Genomic DNA, 20,256 nt, shown 5'->3' with positions numbered 1-20,256 from the left:
CATGTTTGTTGGCCGATGAAATTAGCTTTAGTGGGACTAGAGTTCACTCGCTCTGACTATGGGGCTCGCTCGAGGGTCTTAGCGAGACTCCCCCTAGAAACTAGCGGATTGCTAAGCCCATTCTCTCATCCTGCTTGACTCCTTATCTGTCTCAACCAATTTGAAGTCATCCCCCACTCCCTGCAGCGTCTTCGTCCTGCTCCATGACTTGGCCAAACCATGTCTTCGACCACTACTGCGTCCTCATAAGTCTTGCGTGGCTTCCTCTTTTCCATTTTCTCGTCACTTTCTTCGATTTTGTTGTGAAGATTTGTGAAATTATATGTTTGAGTTTATGGTGGGATGAATCGGTAGAGGTGGACATTGTGGACTCATCTAAATTCTTCATTGATGCCCATTGTAGAGTTGTTGAGTCACAACATGCTTTTCGACTAACGGGGGTCTACGGTACTTCCTATAGAGCAGAAAAGACAATCTTCTGGCAAGGAATGAATAATGACTTCTACCCATCTACCACCCCTTGGATTTGCGGAGGTGACTTCAATGATTTCCTATGGGATTGGGAGAAGTTGGGTGAAGCAGAGGTCTGACACAACATGTATAGATACTTGGGGGAATTCATGAATAGTATGGAATTAAAGGATTTGGAGTTTAGTGGCCCAAAATTCACATGGAGGGGAACTTGCAACGGTCAACTTGTTGAGGCTTAATTGAACCGTGGTTTAGTGAACAAGCATTGGCTGGACTTATGGCTTAATACCATTGTTACCTATGATACTGTTTTGTGTTCGAAGCATAGCCCGATTATTGTCCAGGGGGATCCTATTTGTGGAAAGGGTATATGTCTATTCAGGTTTGAAGCTTATTGGTCTAAAGAAGCCAAATGCAGAGAAATTGTGAGGAACTGTTGGGAAAATCGATGCTTAGGAGGTAGCATGGATAGATGGAACAAAAAAGTGAATGACTGCTGCTCCAAATTGATCGGTTGGAGTAGGAAAAAATTCAAGTTCAGGGGGCGGCAAATTGAGGAAAAGTTGATACACTTAGGGAAATTGCAAGAAGATTGGGGAAGGAATAAACAGCAGATTAAGGAACTTTCTATGGAGGTGGATAAGTTGTGGAGGCATAAGGAAAGCTTTTGGCAACAAAGATCGATAGTGAAGTGGCTTCAAGAGGGGGATGCAAACACTAACTTCTTCCATCAGTCCACCTTGCAGACGCGTATGAGGAATAAGGTAGTGCTCAAAATCAAGGATGAAAATGGGGTGTGGACATATTGTCCTAGGAAAGTGAAGGAAACCATTGACAAACACTTTGTCAACCTCTTCACGTCGACGGGCTAACGAGAGTGGGGAACAATTTTGGATTGCATCTAGCCAAAGATAACTGCTGAAATGAATTATTCCCTCATCGCCTTGATGTCAACGGAGGAGGTCAAGGCTTCTGCATTACAAATTAGGGGGTTAAAGGCCCTCGGCCCTGATGGCTTCTAAGGCATTTTTTTACTAGTCATTATGGGGAAATATTGCGGAGGAGGTCAATGGGTTGGTTGATGATCTTATGATGGGCAACAACAATCCTAAACGAATTAACTCCACACATGTTGTCCTCATCCCTAAATTCCCAAATCCAAAGTCTGTTTCTTAATTTCGACCTATTAGCCACTGTAACTATTCTTGCAAAATATTGTTGAAGGTCATGGCGAATCGCCTTAGATCATTGTTGCTAGAGCTGATTGGCCCTTCCTAGAATGCCTTTGTTGTAGGAAGGCAGATTCAAGATAATATTGGCATGGCACATAAACTTTTCCATTTCCTCGAAATGCAAAGAACAAGGAGAAAATTTGAACTCGGAGTCAAATTAGACATGCACAAGGCTTATGATAGGGTGGAATGAGATTTCTTAATGGCAGTCATGGAGAGGATATGGTTTGGTCAAAATTGGCGCAGTCTTGTCCTCAGATGTATTTCATCGGTTGATTTGGCCATTATACTAAATGGTTAACCTAGACAAAAGTTTGCTCCTTCACGTGGCCTTCGTCAAGGTGATCCATTATCCCCATATCTTTTCCTGTTGGTAAGTGAGGTCATCTCCCTGCTTATTATGCGAACTAGTGAAAAAAAGCTGATTACGGGGGTTCAAATTAATCCATACGGGTCTGTTATTTCCCACATCTTCTTCGCGGATGACACCCTATTTTTTATAAAAGCAGAAAAGGAGAAGTGCAACAACCTAGTGAATTTAATTAAGAAGTATTATGAGGCCTCTAGACAGCATGTGAACCTCCAGAAGTCTAGTGTGTTCTTCAGTGTTAATGTCTCGACCTTATCGGATAAGCTTGGTAGTATTCTTGGGATGCCAAAGACTTACCTCGGAGTGACTGCCATGTGGAGGAGGTCCAAAAGCAAAGGACTTGCTTATGTCAAGGAGAGGATCTTGGGAAAAATTCAAGGATGGAAACATGCAACCTTATCGCAGGCGGGTAGAGAGGTTTTGATTAAGGTTGTGGTTCAGGCTATCTCGCCCTGTCCGATGAACCTATTCAAATTTCCCGCCACCATTTGCAAATAAATGGACTCTCTGATCTTTAATTTCTGGTTGGGGCATAATAGGGAGGAGAAACACATTCATTGGGTCTCCAAGGATACTCTCGGACTCTCGAAGGCTAAATGGGGGCTTGGGTTCATATGCTTCATGGATTTTAATGATGCCCTATTAGCGAAACAATGTTAACGTCTAATCCAAGAACTTGATTCACTATGGGCGAGGGTTCTGAAGGCTCGGTACTTCCCTCACTGTTCATTTATGGATGCCAAGCGTGGAAGCCAAGCATCGTCGGCGTGGTCCAGTTTTCTTACGAGATGAGACCTTCCGCTTAAGGGAACCCATTGGCAGATCATGAATGGGAAGAAGATTCGGGTTTAGAGCGATAGATGACTGCCATCCTTTTCGGTCGGACACCCTCTCCCTACTGGGTTGGTGCAGGTCGGCTGCAACACCACATCGAAATCCTTAATTAACCAAGCAAGTGGGGATTGGGATATTGAATTTTTAAAATTGTTCATTTCGACAGTAGAGTTTGATACAATCTTGAAACTCATGTTGGCGACCCCATTCTCCAAGATAAGTTGGTATGGCCGCTAGATAAAAAAGGGCTATACTCAGTAAAGTTGAGCTACCACTAGGCGTATTCACGGGTGATTCCAAGGATCAACCCCAGATCTTCATCATCTATAACCATCCCGGATTCATTATGGAAGTTGGTGTGGAAGCTGAAAACCTCCCAAAAAAATCCCGTGCTTCATGTGGAAGACGATTAATAGGATTAAAAGCACACCACAAAGTAGTACACAATGTCCTATTGATTTTCCTTATTAAAACTAAGATTTATCAATTGTAGCATATGAAAATAAGGGTCTTTCCCGCAGAAAATTGTTTTATCTAACTACTTAAAATGTCACAAAAACTGGGTTGCTGTCCCTATTGGCCACCCACCGAAAAATAATTATTAGACCGGTTTACACTTATCTAAAGTCTACGAAATTTTATATGCAGATACTAGACACACAAAGCTACACTCACACAAACTTTTGGGATTTTTGGAGCTGATTTTCTATTTAAATTAAATCGAACAAAAACAGGACAAAAATAGATTTTAAGTAGTTCACAAATTAAGAAAAACGAGTTAGGGGAATTGCTATCCACCACCAAATAATCATGCAAACATGTTATGTTTCATTCAAATTCTTTTTATTTCTGGATGAAAATGCTCAAGTTGGCTCAATGTTAGAGCTCAACCTATTACTCTTTCTTGTGTAGTATGTTAAGAGAATGACGTTTTCAACTTAACTTAGTCCTTAACATGCAATCTAGAATGGCGTGTTGATAGATTTAACAAGTAGAAATCGTTAAGAACGAAAAGAGCTTGAGTCATCACAAGGCATCGTAAATACTGGCGTTGTCTTACTTATCCTAGAAATTGATTCATATGTTAATCGCAATTAACAAGTACTACTCTAGAATATATGTAGGTCCTCATTTGACAAGGGCAGACACACATATTCATAGCATTAGAATCTTAGATATGCTTACTAAGTATGCATCTGTAGAAAACACATAAAGAATTCATCAATGAGACAAGTAGTGAACCAATTTTCATCCATTCATAAAAGTAATTCAAACGAAATGTCATAACAAACTTGCAATCATATTCCGGGCTTCAAAACAGCCCCTAACTACTAAAAATTTAGTTACACAATCCTTAAGTTAAAACAAAAGATAGACATGAGTTTGAGAAAATAGAACCGAAAGAAATCGACTGAGGCCTCTTTTTTCCTTCCTTCCCAACACTACTTTTAAACCAATTCTTGTTGCATCATTTTCTTCTCCTTAACTCACCCACTAATAGCCATTTAGTGATGACAATAAGCGAGAGGAAATGGTAAAACAATTGTAACTCCTTGGGTAGCCTTTATACCAATTACTCCCACTTAATCTTCATCTTTAATTCCATTTCCTTTTATATTTGAATAGGTGTCAGCTGGTTTGTTCTTGGCTGCATAAGTTTTGGCTGCTAGATTTATTGGATTTATTGCTTTCAATGCTTTCTTGTCAGTCACAAACTGCTCAGCCTCTTGGAAACCTTTCAGTGTTAAAATGGCCATAACTTCTTCTAGAAAAATGGTATTAGCAATCCGTGAAATGCTCCAGAAAATAGACATCCATAGCTTTCCAAATATATAAGGCTCATTATCTAATTCATTCTGAGCTGTCCGCAACTTGCTTCCAAAGTCAGTTGACCTGCACAGTCATTTTTGACGAATTTGTTACTTAAAATCCCACTTGTGATATTTTTCTTTTCTTTGCTTAACAAATCCTTCAAAACATAAAAACAAAGTAAATAGCTCAAAAATATAAGGAATTAACTAAGAAAAGACAAATGAATTTGATGTAAAAAATATATAAATATGAGCTTATCAATGATGCATAATGCCCTGGCCACAATGCCGGCTTTCTATAGACTGAAATATGCTTCTTCACCTGTGTCCGTCGGTGGAAACTATATGGTTTGGTCAAGTTCTAAACTACAAGATAAACATGAATGAGATTACAACGTGGACGAATTGGCTTCTTGCAATTATCAAGGCCAATGAAAACTTGAAGCCCGACATAGAAAGGATCCTGTCTTTTGTTGCTTTCTCATGTTGGCATATTTGGAAAGCTATACGCTGCCTCCTCTTCCAACAACAACAAATCAACTCGTCCCAGGTGTTTGCGGTAATATCCATAAATGTCAGTGTTTTCTTATAGGCTTCGTAGGCTCCCATTATGAGCATGGTGCATAACAGACATGGCAACCCTGTGCAGGCACGTTGGATGAAGTCGAGCCATCATTTTGTAAAAATTAATGTCGACGTGAGCTGGTTGGCTGCCACAAATGATGGATTTGCAGATGATGTGGTGAGGGACTCTTCTGGCAGTTTCATTGCTGCTCGAAGATACTGTTTCAATGCTAATAGCGTCGCTGCTGCAGAGGTGATGGTTGTTTTACGTGGGTGTGGCTTGGGTTTATCCTTGGGTTTGAACCACGTTGTTGTTGAATTTGATTCCTTGGATTCCATTTCTTGCATGCAGGGAAAGATAACAAATGGCAGATGAGAGGCTTTTCCAACCTTTGCGAGGTGCAAGAAAATCAGGGAATCCTTTCATGGTTGTCGTTGGTTTTGGATTCCAAGATCAGCCAATATGGCGGCTGACCAATTGGCGTTGCGAAGAAGTATGGAGATGTGTGACTTTTCTTGGGTCGATAGACCCTCATCTTCACTTGTTCATGTCCTAAACAACGATGGATTACCTTGCCCGCCTTAACTTTGTACTGGTTGTGCAAGGGGTGACATTTATAGCTTGCTTGCAGCGTTGGGTTTCTTCTCTCCCCTTGCACTTCCTGGTTTGTTAATTTGGTTGCTTGCCTCGCTATGGGCTTTAGTTGTAATTTTTGGCTTCTTTGCCCTGGTTATATAATTTCTAGTTCACCAAAAAAAAAAAAAAAAATGTAAATCAAATACCGTCTTTTTATATTTTTCTATAAATTGATATAGAGTTTTTAGCATGCATCAGATTATATTACTTCTTTATCAGATCGTCAATTTTGAACAATTGATTGAGTGGATGATTGTTTGTGAAGTTCAGTGTTTGTATTGCATTTTGTTGAGTGAGGGGTGCAACAGTTAAAGAGTGAAATAATAAAATAAAAGAAAATTGAAATTAATTTTTTTGAGCTAAAAATATATTTTAGTTTAGGACCTAGTTTGGCATTGCACCAAATACTTCACTATTCTTATCCTGCTTATTCCAAGCCAAGTCAGTCCAACTTAGTTCTAGAAATTAGTTCAATCTGAGATAATATGGCACAACAAACACATTGTAAAAGTGCAACGAGCCTCTCTTTCTTTTAATTATGGGTTTGGTCAATTGAAAGGAAAATCTCATGGACCCAATGAAGTATCCATGAGCTCAAAGAGGTTGAGCTTTCATTAAACACACCTTAAAAGTACAACGAGCCTCTCTTTCTTTTAATTATGGGTTTGGTCAATTGGAAGAAAAATCTCATGGACCCAATGAAGTATCCATGAGCTCAAAGACGTTGAGCTTTCATTAAACCCACAAAAGTACTCCCTAGTTTTTCTTGCAACCCAACAAGTTGTATAGCCCCGGAGAAATAAACCGGATACTAAAGACCGGTTTAAGTCCAGGCCCTGGTTTGACCCCGGATCAGTAGTTCATTAGGGGAAAGGATCATCGCTAGATTCAGTTTCTGAAGATTTCGTAATCAAGATCGTTCACTTTATATTGTGCGACCAATTTTCATTAATTACTATTTCTTTGGATATCGTTTTGTACACTCCCCACAAACACTCAGGTTGATATATTCCGATCCTCTCATTCTCTCTCTCTCTCTCTCTCTCTCTCTCTCTCCGTTTCGCTTTTGTGGTTTCAGTCTAATCCATGGCTACTCAAGGTCAAGTGATCACTTGCAAAGGTACTCTCTCTCATCTTGATTTTTATATGTATATATGTGTATGTATCTTTCTTTATACGTATTTACAGTGAAATGGTTGGTTGTGATTGAGAATAAGTTTTGTGGGTAATGCTTTTTTGGGTGAAATTGAAATTGGGAATGCGAAGCGGCGGTGGCCTGGGAACCCAATAAGCCGTTGGTGATCGAAGACGTGCAGGTGGCTCCGCCGCAGGCCGGAGAGGTCCGCGTCAAGATTCTCTACACTGCTCTCTGCCACACCGACGCTTATACCTGGGGCGGCAAGGTAAAAGCTTCGTTCATTTCTCCTCCTGAGTCGGTTCGATAAAATTTATACTTGCTTGGATTGTTTGTATAAATTGTTATCTTTGTTTGGTTGAAATGATAATGCATTGTCTAAGTTTTTCTAGTATTCGGTGGATTAGGCGGCGATTATTGTGAGTTTCAGCAAATGGGATGGTTATTTATCGAGTTTTTGTTGTTGTTTCAGTTTTGAAGCTTGAAATTACTGGCCCTTAGACATCTAATCGAACTTTTGAAGTTTAGAATTTCCTACTGTTGTGTAGAGATATTGTGTAGCAGTTATTGTACCAAGTTGCGAATGGAGGCGTTCTAAAGAATATCTGGAAATCAACTCTGACCGATGAATATATTTAAAGTGTGCGCGTTCTAATAGGACTGACTTCATAATAGTTATGAAAACTTATTAGGTTTCTTGGGATGGTTGGAAGTAGCTTGAATTATTAATAGTGGTACCAAGTTGAAATTTTTTAAATTGCAGCATCTAGTTGATAGTTCCGTTTGTTCATTTTTTAAAAATTTTGTTATTTAGAGGGAACTGTACACTGAGTTTACTTAATTTACCTTGTAGGATCCTGAAGGTCTCTTCCCTTGTATTCTTGGTCACGAGGCTGCAGGGTATGTTACTTATCCATGTAGTGTCTTGTATCAATGGTTTGTTGTGTGTTTGATGCTGAAAGGGCTCCACTCATCTTGATGCAGTATTGTTGAGAGTGTGGGTGAAGGTGTTACTATAGTTCAGCCAGGAGACCATGTCATCCCTTGTTACCAGGCAGAATGCGGAGAATGCAAGTTTTGCAAATCAGGGAAGACAAATCTTTGTGGGAAAGTACGTGCTGCCACTGGAGTTGGAGTCATGATGAGTGATCGCAAAAGCCGTTTCTCTATAAACGGAAAACCTATCTATCATTTTATGGGAACATCAACGTTTAGCCAGTACACAGTTGTTCATGATGTTAGTGTTGCAAAGATAGACCCAAAAGCTCCATTGGAGAAAGTTTGTCTTCTTGGATGTGGTGTTCCTACTGGTAAGGATAATAGTACTTTTTTAGCTAGGCCCGGTGAATGTATTTCAACTTTTGTTAAAGCATACATCTTAATCATAATTGTTTGTTAATATTGAATTCTATAACTGGTTATATTGATAGATTAGGTTGTGGAATTTTCATCACCGCTTTCCTAGTAAATAGCCTCTTTCTTTTTATCTGGAAAAAGAAAGAAGATTGTAATGACTCTCTTTTTTTTTCTATGGTTATGGCATGTATAATGTATGACTTATCTTATGCTTCTATCTAGATTATTCATGTGTGTCCCTGCGTGTGACATACACTAGGTCTTGGAGCTGTTTGGAACACAGCAAAGGTAGAAGCGGGATCAATCGTTGCTATTTTTGGCCTTGGGACTGTTGGTCTTGCTGTAAGTTTGTAATCGAACCTTAAGTTAATAATCTTGTGCTGAATTCTAAACTGTAACGAAGTAATTGTCATAACTTGACAGGTTGCAGAAGGTGCCAAAACAGCTGGTGCATCGCGGATCATTGGCATTGATATTGACAGCAAAAAGTTTGATACAGGTACATATTAAGTTCTCCATATTAAAACCTTACTATACTATATAGTGTCTTGTAATCGACTGTTTATGTATGGAAGAGCTCTGGTTTTACATGCTTGGTGACAAAGCTGGTATCACCTAGTGAACGAGAGAAAAAGTTGACTTCTAATTTTATGGGAATAAGGAAGGAAAAGCATTAGGAAACTAGTTCGTGTGGATCATGGTAGTCAGAATGGATCACATTCACGCTCATCCATCACATAATCTTGAAGCACCTGAAATCAGTCTTTTGTAGTATTACTGTATTAATACTTTTATTTCCTGCACATTGGATTCTTTTTCTTAGGTCATTTAACTCGTCATAAAAGACGGAACAAAGCCTATCAAAAGATCCTCAGCTTGTGTTTTTAATATCTTTTCTCATTAGCAGTGTCTCGGATTCATTCAGCAAGGTTTTTATAAACAGTTTAAAGCTGACATTCTATTGCAATTTCTTATTTGCAGCAAAGAAATTTGGAGTTACCGAATTTGTGAATCCAAAGGACCACGAGAAGCCAATCCAACAAGTCCTTGTTGATCTCACTGATGGTGGTGTTGACTACAGTTTTGAGTGCATTGGAAATGTCTCGGTGATGAGGGCTGCCTTGGAGTGCTGCCACAAGGTGAGTGCTTTTATGACTGCTTCTCGAATTTTTGTGCATAAAACGCATATTGAGGTCACTGAAATTATTTGCAGGGCTGGGGAACATCTGTTATTGTTGGTGTTGCGGCATCAGGGCAGGAGATCTCTACTCGTCCTTTTCAGTTGGTGACCGGTCGTGTGTGGAAAGGAACAGCCTTTGGTGGTTTCAAGAGCCGCTCACAGGTGCCATGGCTTGTAGAAAAGTACTTGAAGAAGGTAAATGATTTTTAACAAATATTCAACAATATGAATTCCTTTATAACAAATTATATAGCGTATAACATTATGTCATCGTCTTTGCAGGAAATCAAAGTTGATGAATACATCACCCACACTTTGACACTTGGTGAGATCAACAAAGCATTTGATCTGATGCATGAAGGGGGATGCCTCCGATGTGTGCTTTCTACCGATGCATGAAGTGGGATGTCTTCGGGGTGTCCTTGCTACGGATTCACGAAGAATTCCATTTAGGCTTATTCCAAGTTTCTTGTGTGATGGAACTCTCTTTATCCTTATCCCTTTTAACTTTGACACTGCTCTGCTTTGATTATAAATAGAACTTCGGGCTGGTTTGCTATGTGTTATTAAAACGTCTTGCAGTTGTGCTTTGCTATCTTATGTGTATTGTCGGAACGTTTTCCTGCAGAATTATAAGATTTCTATCGGTGTTTTGTCTTAGTTGAATCTTGTTCTCGGTCGAGTTGCCTTGCTGCGTTTATCTGTCGAGAAGCCTAAATGCAAAGGAAGCTTTATTCTTCCTCCTTTTTTCAGTTTTTGTTTTTCCCTTGTCTGAATTTTCAGAAGAGAAATGATAAATACACATTTTTTTTACCTTTCACACTCCTGTTTAATTTTGTCAGTTGAAACTGTTTGATTTATTCAATTCAATGACTAAAAATAAAATGACCGATAAAGAACTTAAAAGATAATTTATAATCGCTTTCATTGTAGTAGAACGATCGATAGATGATGACCTCCATTCCTGCCAGAACTATCGCTACTGATAGGATGTCGAGCCCCTGGACTTGAAAGGAACAGTTTGCCGTGTCAGTGGCTGAAGCATCATCAACTTGGCCTGGCAGTGCAGCAAAAGTTGTATCACCGCAGGTACCAAAGTTGGACGTGGGCAGCAAGGGCAAATCTCTCCTTCCGCTGTGCAAAGGACGGAAAAAACGCACGACAAAGAGCAATTGGAGGGCCTCCAATTTGGTCACTTAACTTCTAATGGACAGGAACGTTGTTTGAGTTCTAGTACTAATCCTCAAAAGAAATTTTCGTGCTGTTGGATTTTCGTTTTTCTGGTAATTCCATCTTCAAAGAATTAGGAAAAAGATTGTTATGGCAGTGAAGGACACTTTCTACCTATCGCTCAGATCGCCCACGCTCAGCATCGACGATGCGATTCCGGCCAGAAAATTCCTCCAGTCCTGGAACCAAACCGTCTATCCTCACAAACCCACCTCCATTCTCATCATCTCCGCACACTGGGAGACCGCCGTCCCCATTGTCAACTCCATTTCCGGCCGCCACGACTCCATCTACGACTTCTACGGCTTCCCCAAATCGATGTACCAGCTCAAGTACCCTGCCCCCGGCTCCCCCCACCTCGCCAACCGTGTCAGGCAGCTGCTTACGTCGTTTGCTTCTGCCCCGCGGACGTCAACAGCAAGCAGTGGATCGACCACGGCGCATGGGTCCCGCTTAGACCTGACATTTGTGTCGTGTTTCTCATGTTCGTGTCATACCTAATAGTTTAACAGGTCGTGTCGTGTAATACCCGTTAAAGTAAACCGGTAATATGACCCGACCCGAAATCAACCTGTTAATATTATCAGGTAATATAACCCGACCCATTACTCGTTGATGAAAGTTGTAACGCTTTTCATTACGAGTGATTACATTTTTCACACTTCTACAATAATTATTATTAATTTTGCACTCAAATAAAAAACATTGTTCATGAGATTTGGAGAGTTTTAAAAATCTAAACGACCATATAACCATCATCTCAGCATTAAAGATGCAATTATAAATGTTTATTATGCTTTCACATCTTTCAGACTTGTACATTAATGATTATGAATTTTGTTTATTTTGAACTCCCTTAAAAATACTATTCATGAGAGTTTGTATGGTTTTAAAAATTCAAACAATCATATACCCATCCTCAAAGCGTAAAGGATGCTACTACGAGCGTTTACATATTTTTTTTTCATATTTTTCGTACATGTAAATTAATTATTATAATTTTTTTAATGTGTTTGATATTTTTAAATTACTTAATATTTTTATTTTTAATGTGTTTTATGATTTTTAATCTCAATCTTTGCCTATAATACACTATAAAAATAAATAAATAAATAAAACTTAAATTTTAAAATTTATATAGAATAATAATTAATAAACAATATATACATATTCATTATATCTATTGTATTTTATAGTAATTTTTTTTTAGTAATTTAAAAAATTAAAATCATCAAAATAATTTTTTTCTTATCGTGTCGAAACATGTTACCTACGTGTCATTCTCGTGTAAACATGTTAAGGACTCGTTATTAACGGGTTATTATCGTGTGACCCAATAATGACCCGATTAGTTATTGTGTTGACCCGAAACCTGTGATTTTCGTGTCGTTTAACGAATCGTGAAAGAAATTGCCAGGTCTAGTCCTGCTTGTTGGATATATGTCAACAATCTGTGGTAAAATTATATATGCTAATAAATAATAAAAGCAAATAGAATAATTAACAGAGTATGAACAAACAAAAATATAAAAACAGACAACTTGAAGATTGAGGCTTACGTACTGCAATATCCTTAAAATAGAAATTTTGTCTCTACTTAATGCTTGTAGTTCTACGGACATTTGCTTCACTAGGATTCAACGATCAAATTAGAATTCCAACATCGGAAAACTTAACTTCTAGAGAATTTTTGTGTGGTTCTCTCAGTAAGAAGGTTTAGAAATGTAAAAGAAGAATTTGATATTTTTTGTGTTCCAAATGCCTTGCAGATGGATGTATATATAATATGATTATGCCTGTTCGCAACAAGTATGAGGAAGGGATGCGTCTGTTGGGAGACATCTTCTTAGAGGTGTGTTTTTTTTCTGCGTTCTTTCACCACACCTCAGACTTCATTTGAAAATATGAGTTTGTTAGTAAAAATTAATTAATTAATTAATTAAATTCGAAATTAATTAAATCCAAAAATAAAAAAATAATTTAATTATTAGAGCCTAAGGCCCATCTTTTGATAATTAATTACCAATTAATTAGTACACCCCAAAGCCCAACCCCAAGGGTAAGCCCAATTTTATTCTCCAAGACCTATCACTCAAATTACTTTTTATAAGGGATAAAGTCTTATAAAGTGAGGAAACCTTTTAGGAATGACCAATGTGGGACAATGAAATTTCTACTCAAAATTTCCAACAATACCCCACATTTGAGTTGAAATTTCATTCAAACTCCAATAATACCCCACATTTGAATGCAAATGTATGACTAGGCCGCCTAAAGCTGAGAGAGAATAGACATGATATGCATCGGGTGAAGTGTCTTTTGGACTTGAACTTACCCTAATGAAAACATATCGGGTTTATTTGGTGACGCAGTGGACGTGGAAGATCTTGAACTGTTCACTGCAGTAGTAAACCGAGACAATATGCTACACATATATTATGTCTGCCATACATCAATTCATACGGTTGTGTTCATTTTGGCCCTGAACATATCTTGGATTTTGTAGGAGCCTTAGAGAATTTAGCCATTTCATAAATGCGGCCCCATTTACTCTTATATAGGTGACATTAATTAAGAATAGTCTGTCATATTCCTCTTGATAACAAGATATTAATGTCATTAAATGTATAAAACGTAACCCCTCAAACTTCAACAGACAACACACATTTTATCGTAAGAATGGGTAAGTTATGTGTTCAACATTTGAATCAAACTCAACCAGTTTGCCTATTGAACCTAGACCATGGGATCTCCAATTAACTAGGTTAGGTTTCCGCCCAGTTTGATTCATTGAATTGGCTTAAGACCCATTCCTCTCGATGTAAATAATATTTGCTCTCTTGGTAGGCTTTTTGTTTAAGAATCAGCTGTCAACTTGGATTCTGTAGTGTCAAAAATGCAATTGGCATCACTAAAGCCTTCTACAACAGGTGGATACTTTGTGTAGTGTAATCTGTAGTCAAACGTATTTTTCAAATACCTTAACACTCTTACTAAAGCATCTCAATGCTCTTTTGCTGGATTACTTGTATATATACTGAACCTACTTACTGCATAAGCTAAGTCATGCCTAGTTGAATTCATTAAGTACATTAGATTTCCAATCACTTGGGAATATTCAAGTTGAGATATGGCGTTGCTTTTTCTCTTTTTGGCGTTGCTTTTTCTCTTTTTCTTTTTTTTTCTCCAACTTGCATCCAGAATCAAAAGGAGTTGCAGTAGGTTTGCAATCAATTTGACCAAACCTGCGTAATATTTTTTCTGCATAGTGGGACTGTGTAAGGACATACCCTTCACTATTTCTCTTAATTTGAATTCCTAAAATGACTTTGGCTTGACCTAAGTCTTTCATGTCAAAGCTTGAATTCAACATTTTCTTTGTTTTGTTTATTACATCTTTATTGCTTCCCATTATGAGCATATCATCCACATACAACTAGACAATAACACAAATTTTATCATTACTCTTAATGTAGACACATTTATCAGATTCATTTATTTTGAACCCATGTGTTAACAAAGTATGATCAAATTGTGCCATTTTTTAGGTGCTTGTTTAAGTCCATATAATGACTAACTAATTTGCACACTTTGCTTTCTTGTCCTTTAAGCACGAACCCTTAAGGTTGTTCCATGTATATTTCTTCATCAAGTTCTCCATTTAAAAATGTTGTTTTTACATCCATTTGATGTATATCAAAGTTGTACACAGCCGCAATCGCTATTAACGTCCTAATTGACGTTATGCGAGAAACTGGAGAACAAGTGTCGAAATAATCCAACCCTTCCTTTTGGTGATAACCCTTGGCTACTAAACGTGCCTTGAACTTGTCAATGGTTCCATCTGCCTTAAGTTTCTTCTTGAAAATCCATTTATGACCAATTGGTTTACTACCGGAGGTAAATCAACCAATTTCCATGTGTTATTTTCCATAATGGATTCCATTTCACTTTTAATTGCTTCCTTCCATAAATGAGCCTCGGAAGAAGACATTGCTTCTTTAAAAGTTCTAGGTTCATTCTCGGACAAGTAAGCAATGAAATCTGGTCCAAAGTTTTTAGAAACTTTGGTTCTTTTTTCTCTTCTTTGTTCCACATCATTTTCTTGGACACCAGAAGAAGATGCTTCATCATGACTATGATCATGAATCCTCTTTGTATTAGAACCAGATTCCTTTTCTTTGTAAGGAAATATATCCCCAAGAGCTTGCTTCCTTCCATAAAGGAGCCTCGGAAGAAGACATTGCTTCTTTAAAAGTTCTAGGTTCATTCTCGGACAAGTAAGCAATGAAATCTAGTCCAAATTTTTTAGAAACTTTGGTTCTTTTTCCTCTTCTTTGTTCCACATTATTTTCTTGGACACTAGAAGAAGATGCTTCATCTTGACTATGATCATGAATCCTCTTTGTATTAGAACCAAATTCCTTTTCTTTTTTTTTTTTTTTTTTTTTTTTTTGGAAACCCAAATTCCTTTTCTTTGTAAGGAAATATATCCTCAAAGAAATATATCCCAAGAGCTTGCTTCCTTCCATAGAAGAGCCTTGGAAGAAGACATTGCTTCTTTAAGAGTTCTAGGTTCATTCTTGGACAAGTAAGCAATGAAATCTGGTCCAAAGTTTTTAGAAACTTTGGTTCTTTTTCCTCTTCTTTGTTCCACACCATTTTCTTGGACACCAGAAAAACATGCTTCATCATGACTATGATCATGAATCCTTTTTGTATTAGAACCATATTCCTTTTCTTTGTAAGGAAATATATCACCAAGAGCTTGCTTCCTTCCATAAAGGAGCCTCAGAAGAAGACATTGCTGCTTTAAAAGTTCTAGGTTCATTCTCAGACAAGTAAGCAATGAAATCTGGTCCACAGTTTGTAGAAACTTTGGTTCTTTTTCCTCTTCTTTGTTCCACATTATTTTCTTGGACACCAGAAAAAGATGCTTCGTCATGACTATGATCATGAATCCTCTTTGTATTAGAACTAGATTCCTTTTCTTTGTAAGGAAATATATCCCTAAGAGCTTGCTTCTTTCCATAGAAAAGCCTCGGAAGAAGACATTGCTTCTTTAAAAGTTCTAGGTTCATTCTCGGACAAGTAAGCAATGAAATCTGGTCCAAAGTTTGTAGAAACTTTGGTTCTTTTTCCTCTTCTTTGTTCCACACCATTTTCTTAGACACTAGAAGAAGATGCTTCATCATGACTATGATCATGAATCCTTTTTGTATTAGAACCAAATTCCTTTTTTTTGTAAGGAAATATATCCTCAAATAAATATATCCCCAAGAGCTTGCTTCCTTCCATAAAGGAGCCTCGGAAGCAATGAAATCTGGTCCAAAGTTTGTAGAAACTTTGGTTCTTTTTCCTCTTCTTTGTTCCACACCATTTTCTTAGACACTAGAAGAAGATGCTTCATCATGACTATGATCATGAATCCTTTTTGTATTAGAACCAAATTCCTTTTTTTTGTAAGGAAATATATCCCCAAGAGCTTGCTTCCTTCCATAAAGGAGCCTCGGAAGAAGACATTGCTTCTTTAAAAGTTCTAGGTTAATTCTCGGACAAGTAAGCAATGAAATCTGGTCCAAAGTTTTTAGAAACTTTGGTTCTCTTTCCTCTTCTTTGTTCTACACCATTTTCTTAGACACCATAAGAAGATGCTTCATCATGACTATGATCATGAATCCTCTTTGTACTAGAACCAGATTCCATCTCTTTGTAAGGAAATATATCCTCAAGGCCCATCTATTGATATATATTAATTACCAATTAATTAGTACACCCCAAAGCCCAACTCTAAGAGTGAGCCCAATTTTATTCTCCAAGGCCTGTCACTCCAATCACTTTCTATAAAGGACAAAGCCTTATAAAGTGAGGAAACCTTTTGGGAATGGCCAATGTGGGACAATGAAATTTCTACTCAAAATTTCCAACATTGCTCATGTTGATGTACCTAAAGAGAAATATCTCGGTATGCCAGTAATTGATTCAGACAGAGAGGGAAGCCGCTTACCATTACAACATGGGGAGGGTGCTGGCTCCACTCAAGGACGAGGACGTCCTTATAGTGGGGTTGTGCAGCGCCACCCACAACTTAAAGGCGTTGGAAAGGGAGACACGTAGGTCAAGGACACTCTTCCCGAAGGAAGGTACGAGGATGTGAAACAAGTATGTGGAGAAGGCGCCGCATGCGAAAATGGCGCACCCTTGGCTGGATCACATTTACCCGCTGCATGTGGCGGTGGAGGCTTCTGGTCCTGGTGCGAAGGCTTGGCAAATCCACGATAGCTGGGAGCTCGGTGCTCTTTCGTATGCCTCCTATCAGTTTATATCACCTTGAACTTAGAACTTCCGGCTGCCAGTTGAAGATTGTAATAGTGTGTGCCACCGTCGCGGTTGCCGTCGATCAATCATGTCGATAAAATAGCGGTGAATGAATGATTGTGTATCCCTGAATGTTATGTAAGGTGTGCATGGATTTTGAAGACTATAAATTAACACTCAGCAATCTGCATATTTCATTAAGTACCTAGCTAATTTACCAAACAACATATTACATCCGAAGATTTAAGGCCTAAAATATAAGGTGCGGGAACAATATAATATTCAAATCAAACAGATTGAGTAGTGCCTGTGTTTGAGCCCAGTTTTGGTGTTGCCGGATAGCTGAATTCATCGTTATACACATAAGCCAATCCACCATGACTTGTGACATCCATTCCTGCCATCTCCACCTCAGTTGAAATCCTCAAGAGCTTTAACTTGTGAAGCAAGAAAAACAATGTCCCCATTGTCACACTCACAAACCCTATAATCACCACAATCTGGACCAAATGCGCCGCCTGTAGTTTTCCGCCACCGCCCATCAGAAGCCCATACGGCCTGTTTGGCTGCCCTGCATATATCTCATTCACATAAGCCTTTTTCGCAAACAATGCCGTGAAAATAATCCCCCACGAGCCACACCCCCCATGGAGCTGTGCTGCTTCAAGCGGATCATCATACTTCAACTTCTCAGCAAGCTTGTTGCACCCAATCAAAACCCAAGCTACCACAAACCCGCAAATGATTGCAGCCCAAGGATCGACAACCGAGCAGCCAGAAGTGATTGCTGCAAACCCACCAAGCAAACCCTTGCAGACATCAGTGACGTTCCAATGACTGGAGAGCAAGCGCTTTCCGAAGAGAGTAGTGAGTGCTGCTGAGCATCCAGCGAGTGTGGTTGTGACCGCAGTTCTTCCAATTGCACTCCATTGCCCGTAATATGATCCGCTTGCTCTGTATGCCTTTAGGATGTTGAGGAAAGAGCCAGCATTGAAGCCATACCAACCAAACCAGAGAAGAAATGTGCCCAAAACAACCAATGTGCCGTTGTGTCCACGCATTGCCACGGACCTGCCTTCATGATCAAAACGTCCAATGCGGGGGCCTTCAATTAGGGCACCCCACAAGCCAGCAATGCCACCAACCAAGTGAACAACGCCGGAGCCTGCGAAATCAATGACCCCAGACCCGAATAAGAGATTGTCAGCACGTGTCGGGCTAGCCCATCCGTCAGCAGACCAGAACCAATGGGACACAATTGGGTAGACAAAAGCAGTCAGGAAGGACGAACAGATCAAGTACGCGACGAATTGGGTTCGTTCAGCAATGGAACCACTTGTGATCCCAGCAGCTGCAATGGCAAAAGACCATTGATAAAGGAAGTAACCGTAATCGAAAGATTGAGAGGGAAACTTGTTGAGGCCGAAGAAGTGCTGCCCTATGAAACCGTTTGACGGTTTGCCAAAGGCCAATGCAAATCCAAAGAGGTAGTAGAAGATGCTGCTCGTTGCAGCGTCAAGGACGTTGGTGAGCATAATGTTCATGGTGTTTTTCGCGCGAACTGATCATGCGCAGAGCATGGCAAACCCAAACTGCATTGCAAAAACAAGGTAGGCAGAGAACAGAAGATAGGTGTTGTCCGCAGCATAGGCTGTGTCGACAAACTTGTTTGACACAGCATCAAAGCGGCTGCAGATGTATTCTGCAGCTGCACTCGCGTTGGCAGCTGCGCCCAAAAGGGGTCGGAGGTCGGTGGCTGAGCAAGAAATTGCAGCCGCCATGACGGAGGGTGAAGGAGGGAGGTGGAAATATGGGAGATGGGTGGAGAACGTGAAGGGGTATTTATTGTGGAAAAAGATCCCAATTTTTTGGAGATTCTAAGAGAATTCCAAGTGGAAAGAAGACTAGTGGGCATCAAGTACTTGTAGAAATAACTGATATCCTATATTGGAGATTACACATTTTCAAAAATTAAACCAAGTTAAATGAAACGTTTTTAATTACTGAAGAAGCAATTTTAAAAAATTAACAATTCTCGATTCATCTACAAATTTGGGAGCACTTTTGCTCACCACCATTTAGTGTGGTGTATGCTCACCACCCTATTTATCAACTGGTAAGAAATCCAAGGGAACAAAACAGATACCATGTGAATTGAAGGTGACTGTGATAAATTAAAGACACACCTGGGATCCTTGGAACGATGAGGTTAGGTTCTCTCAGAACGTCATAAACTGTTCTCTTTTCGTTTACTTTGACCCATTTAGAAGGAACCTTTGCCTGAGGAACATCAGATAAAGGGCGTTCAGAACCTTGCCGAGAGAAGTAAAACCTGGGGAAAGCGGGTCGATAATGCTTCTTTGTAACTAGTGAGTAGATAGGTGACTGCAACAATTTGAATGGTAAAAAATTGAAACAAATTTTCCAGTTCATAAAGTCACGTGAATTTAATTGGTAAAAGAACAAATGAAACTGAGAGATTGTGTATATTACTATCAAATTGTATGCTTAATCCAGAATAGCCTGTTCGTTCCTACTTTCTTCTTTTCCCCGGTGCATCTTTGCTGTCATGGTAAAGCAAGATTAATGTATACACTAATCTCAAAGAGACTAGGCAAAAAGGCCAATCCTGTGTTCAGTCTTTGATCTTGTATGAGCATGAGCACGTAAGGTTACCAGTCCACAAACCCAAGAAAATTATATCCATCGCAGTCAAGTGAAAGCATAATTACACCTAATGATGGACACCCCAACACAGTGACATGGAGAGGATAAAAGGAAAATAATCATCAAAGAGGAGAAGCTTAAATTGGATATTATCAGAGGCCACCAATAATATGACTTTTCATAGCTTAAACTCCACAAGCGCACACACGCCGAAACAGTCATTAGTTACTTCAGTGCACTGGGAAATCATATCCGGCCTAATAGCCAAATACTTGAAGTGCATAATCAATGAACTACTGATAAATGAGCTAAAGATGATGGTACGGAACCCTACCTGCAGAGCTGCTACCAATAGAATTCTCATTGGCATCCTTTTGCTTGTCACTGATGCTTTCCACATTAGAAGCTGGAGTGCCCTTTAGGAGACAACGAAGGAACTCTGTCTTTGACA

The 20,256-nt window shown here is 39.1% G+C and overlaps 1 protein-coding gene and 2 pseudogenes across 1 annotated transcript; 2 read left to right on the top strand and 1 right to left on the bottom strand.

The window, feature by feature from the left end:
- The first annotated feature begins 6,872 nt into the window (after window positions 1-6,872).
- On the top strand, window positions 6,873-10,250 carry LOC137721486 (alcohol dehydrogenase class-3-like). The gene is made up of 9 exons (XM_068460587.1): window positions 6,873-7,039; window positions 7,186-7,322; window positions 7,908-7,954; window positions 8,039-8,364; window positions 8,670-8,752; window positions 8,834-8,909; window positions 9,392-9,549; window positions 9,624-9,785; window positions 9,873-10,250. Exons 1-9 carry the CDS (start codon window positions 7,006-7,008, stop codon window positions 9,987-9,989), a joined length of 1,140 nt encoding a protein of 379 aa, XP_068316688.1. The 5' UTR covers window positions 6,873-7,005; the 3' UTR covers window positions 9,990-10,250.
- A 121-nt stretch (window positions 10,251-10,371) lies between these two features.
- LOC137721498 (extradiol ring-cleavage dioxygenase-like) lies at window positions 10,372-17,154 on the top strand (annotated as a pseudogene).
- A 12-nt stretch (window positions 17,155-17,166) lies between these two features.
- Window positions 17,167-18,956, bottom strand: LOC137721479 (ammonium transporter 1 member 4-like; annotated as a pseudogene).
- Between the last annotated feature and the right edge of the window lie 1,300 nt (window positions 18,957-20,256).

The sequence above is a fragment of the Pyrus communis genome, chromosome 2 (assembly GCF_963583255.1).
Source record: "Pyrus communis chromosome 2, drPyrComm1.1, whole genome shotgun sequence".
Classification (NCBI taxonomy): Eukaryota; Viridiplantae; Streptophyta; class Magnoliopsida; order Rosales; family Rosaceae; genus Pyrus; species Pyrus communis.
Note: the sequence above shows the minus strand (reverse complement) of the source record. Positions and strands in the feature narration are given on the sequence as shown.

Excerpts from the sequence above, each read along its gene's own strand:
- LOC137721486 (XM_068460587.1), top strand. The coding sequence starts at position 7,006 with ATGGCTACTCAAGGTCAAGTGATCACTTGCAAAG. Across the intron at positions 8,753-8,833 it reads TTGGGACTGTTGGTCTTGCT|GTTGCAGAAGGTGCCAAAAC; the intron begins GTAAGTTTGTAA and ends ATAACTTGACAG. Across the intron at positions 8,910-9,391 it reads CAGCAAAAAGTTTGATACAG|CAAAGAAATTTGGAGTTACC; the intron begins GTACATATTAAG and ends TCTTATTTGCAG.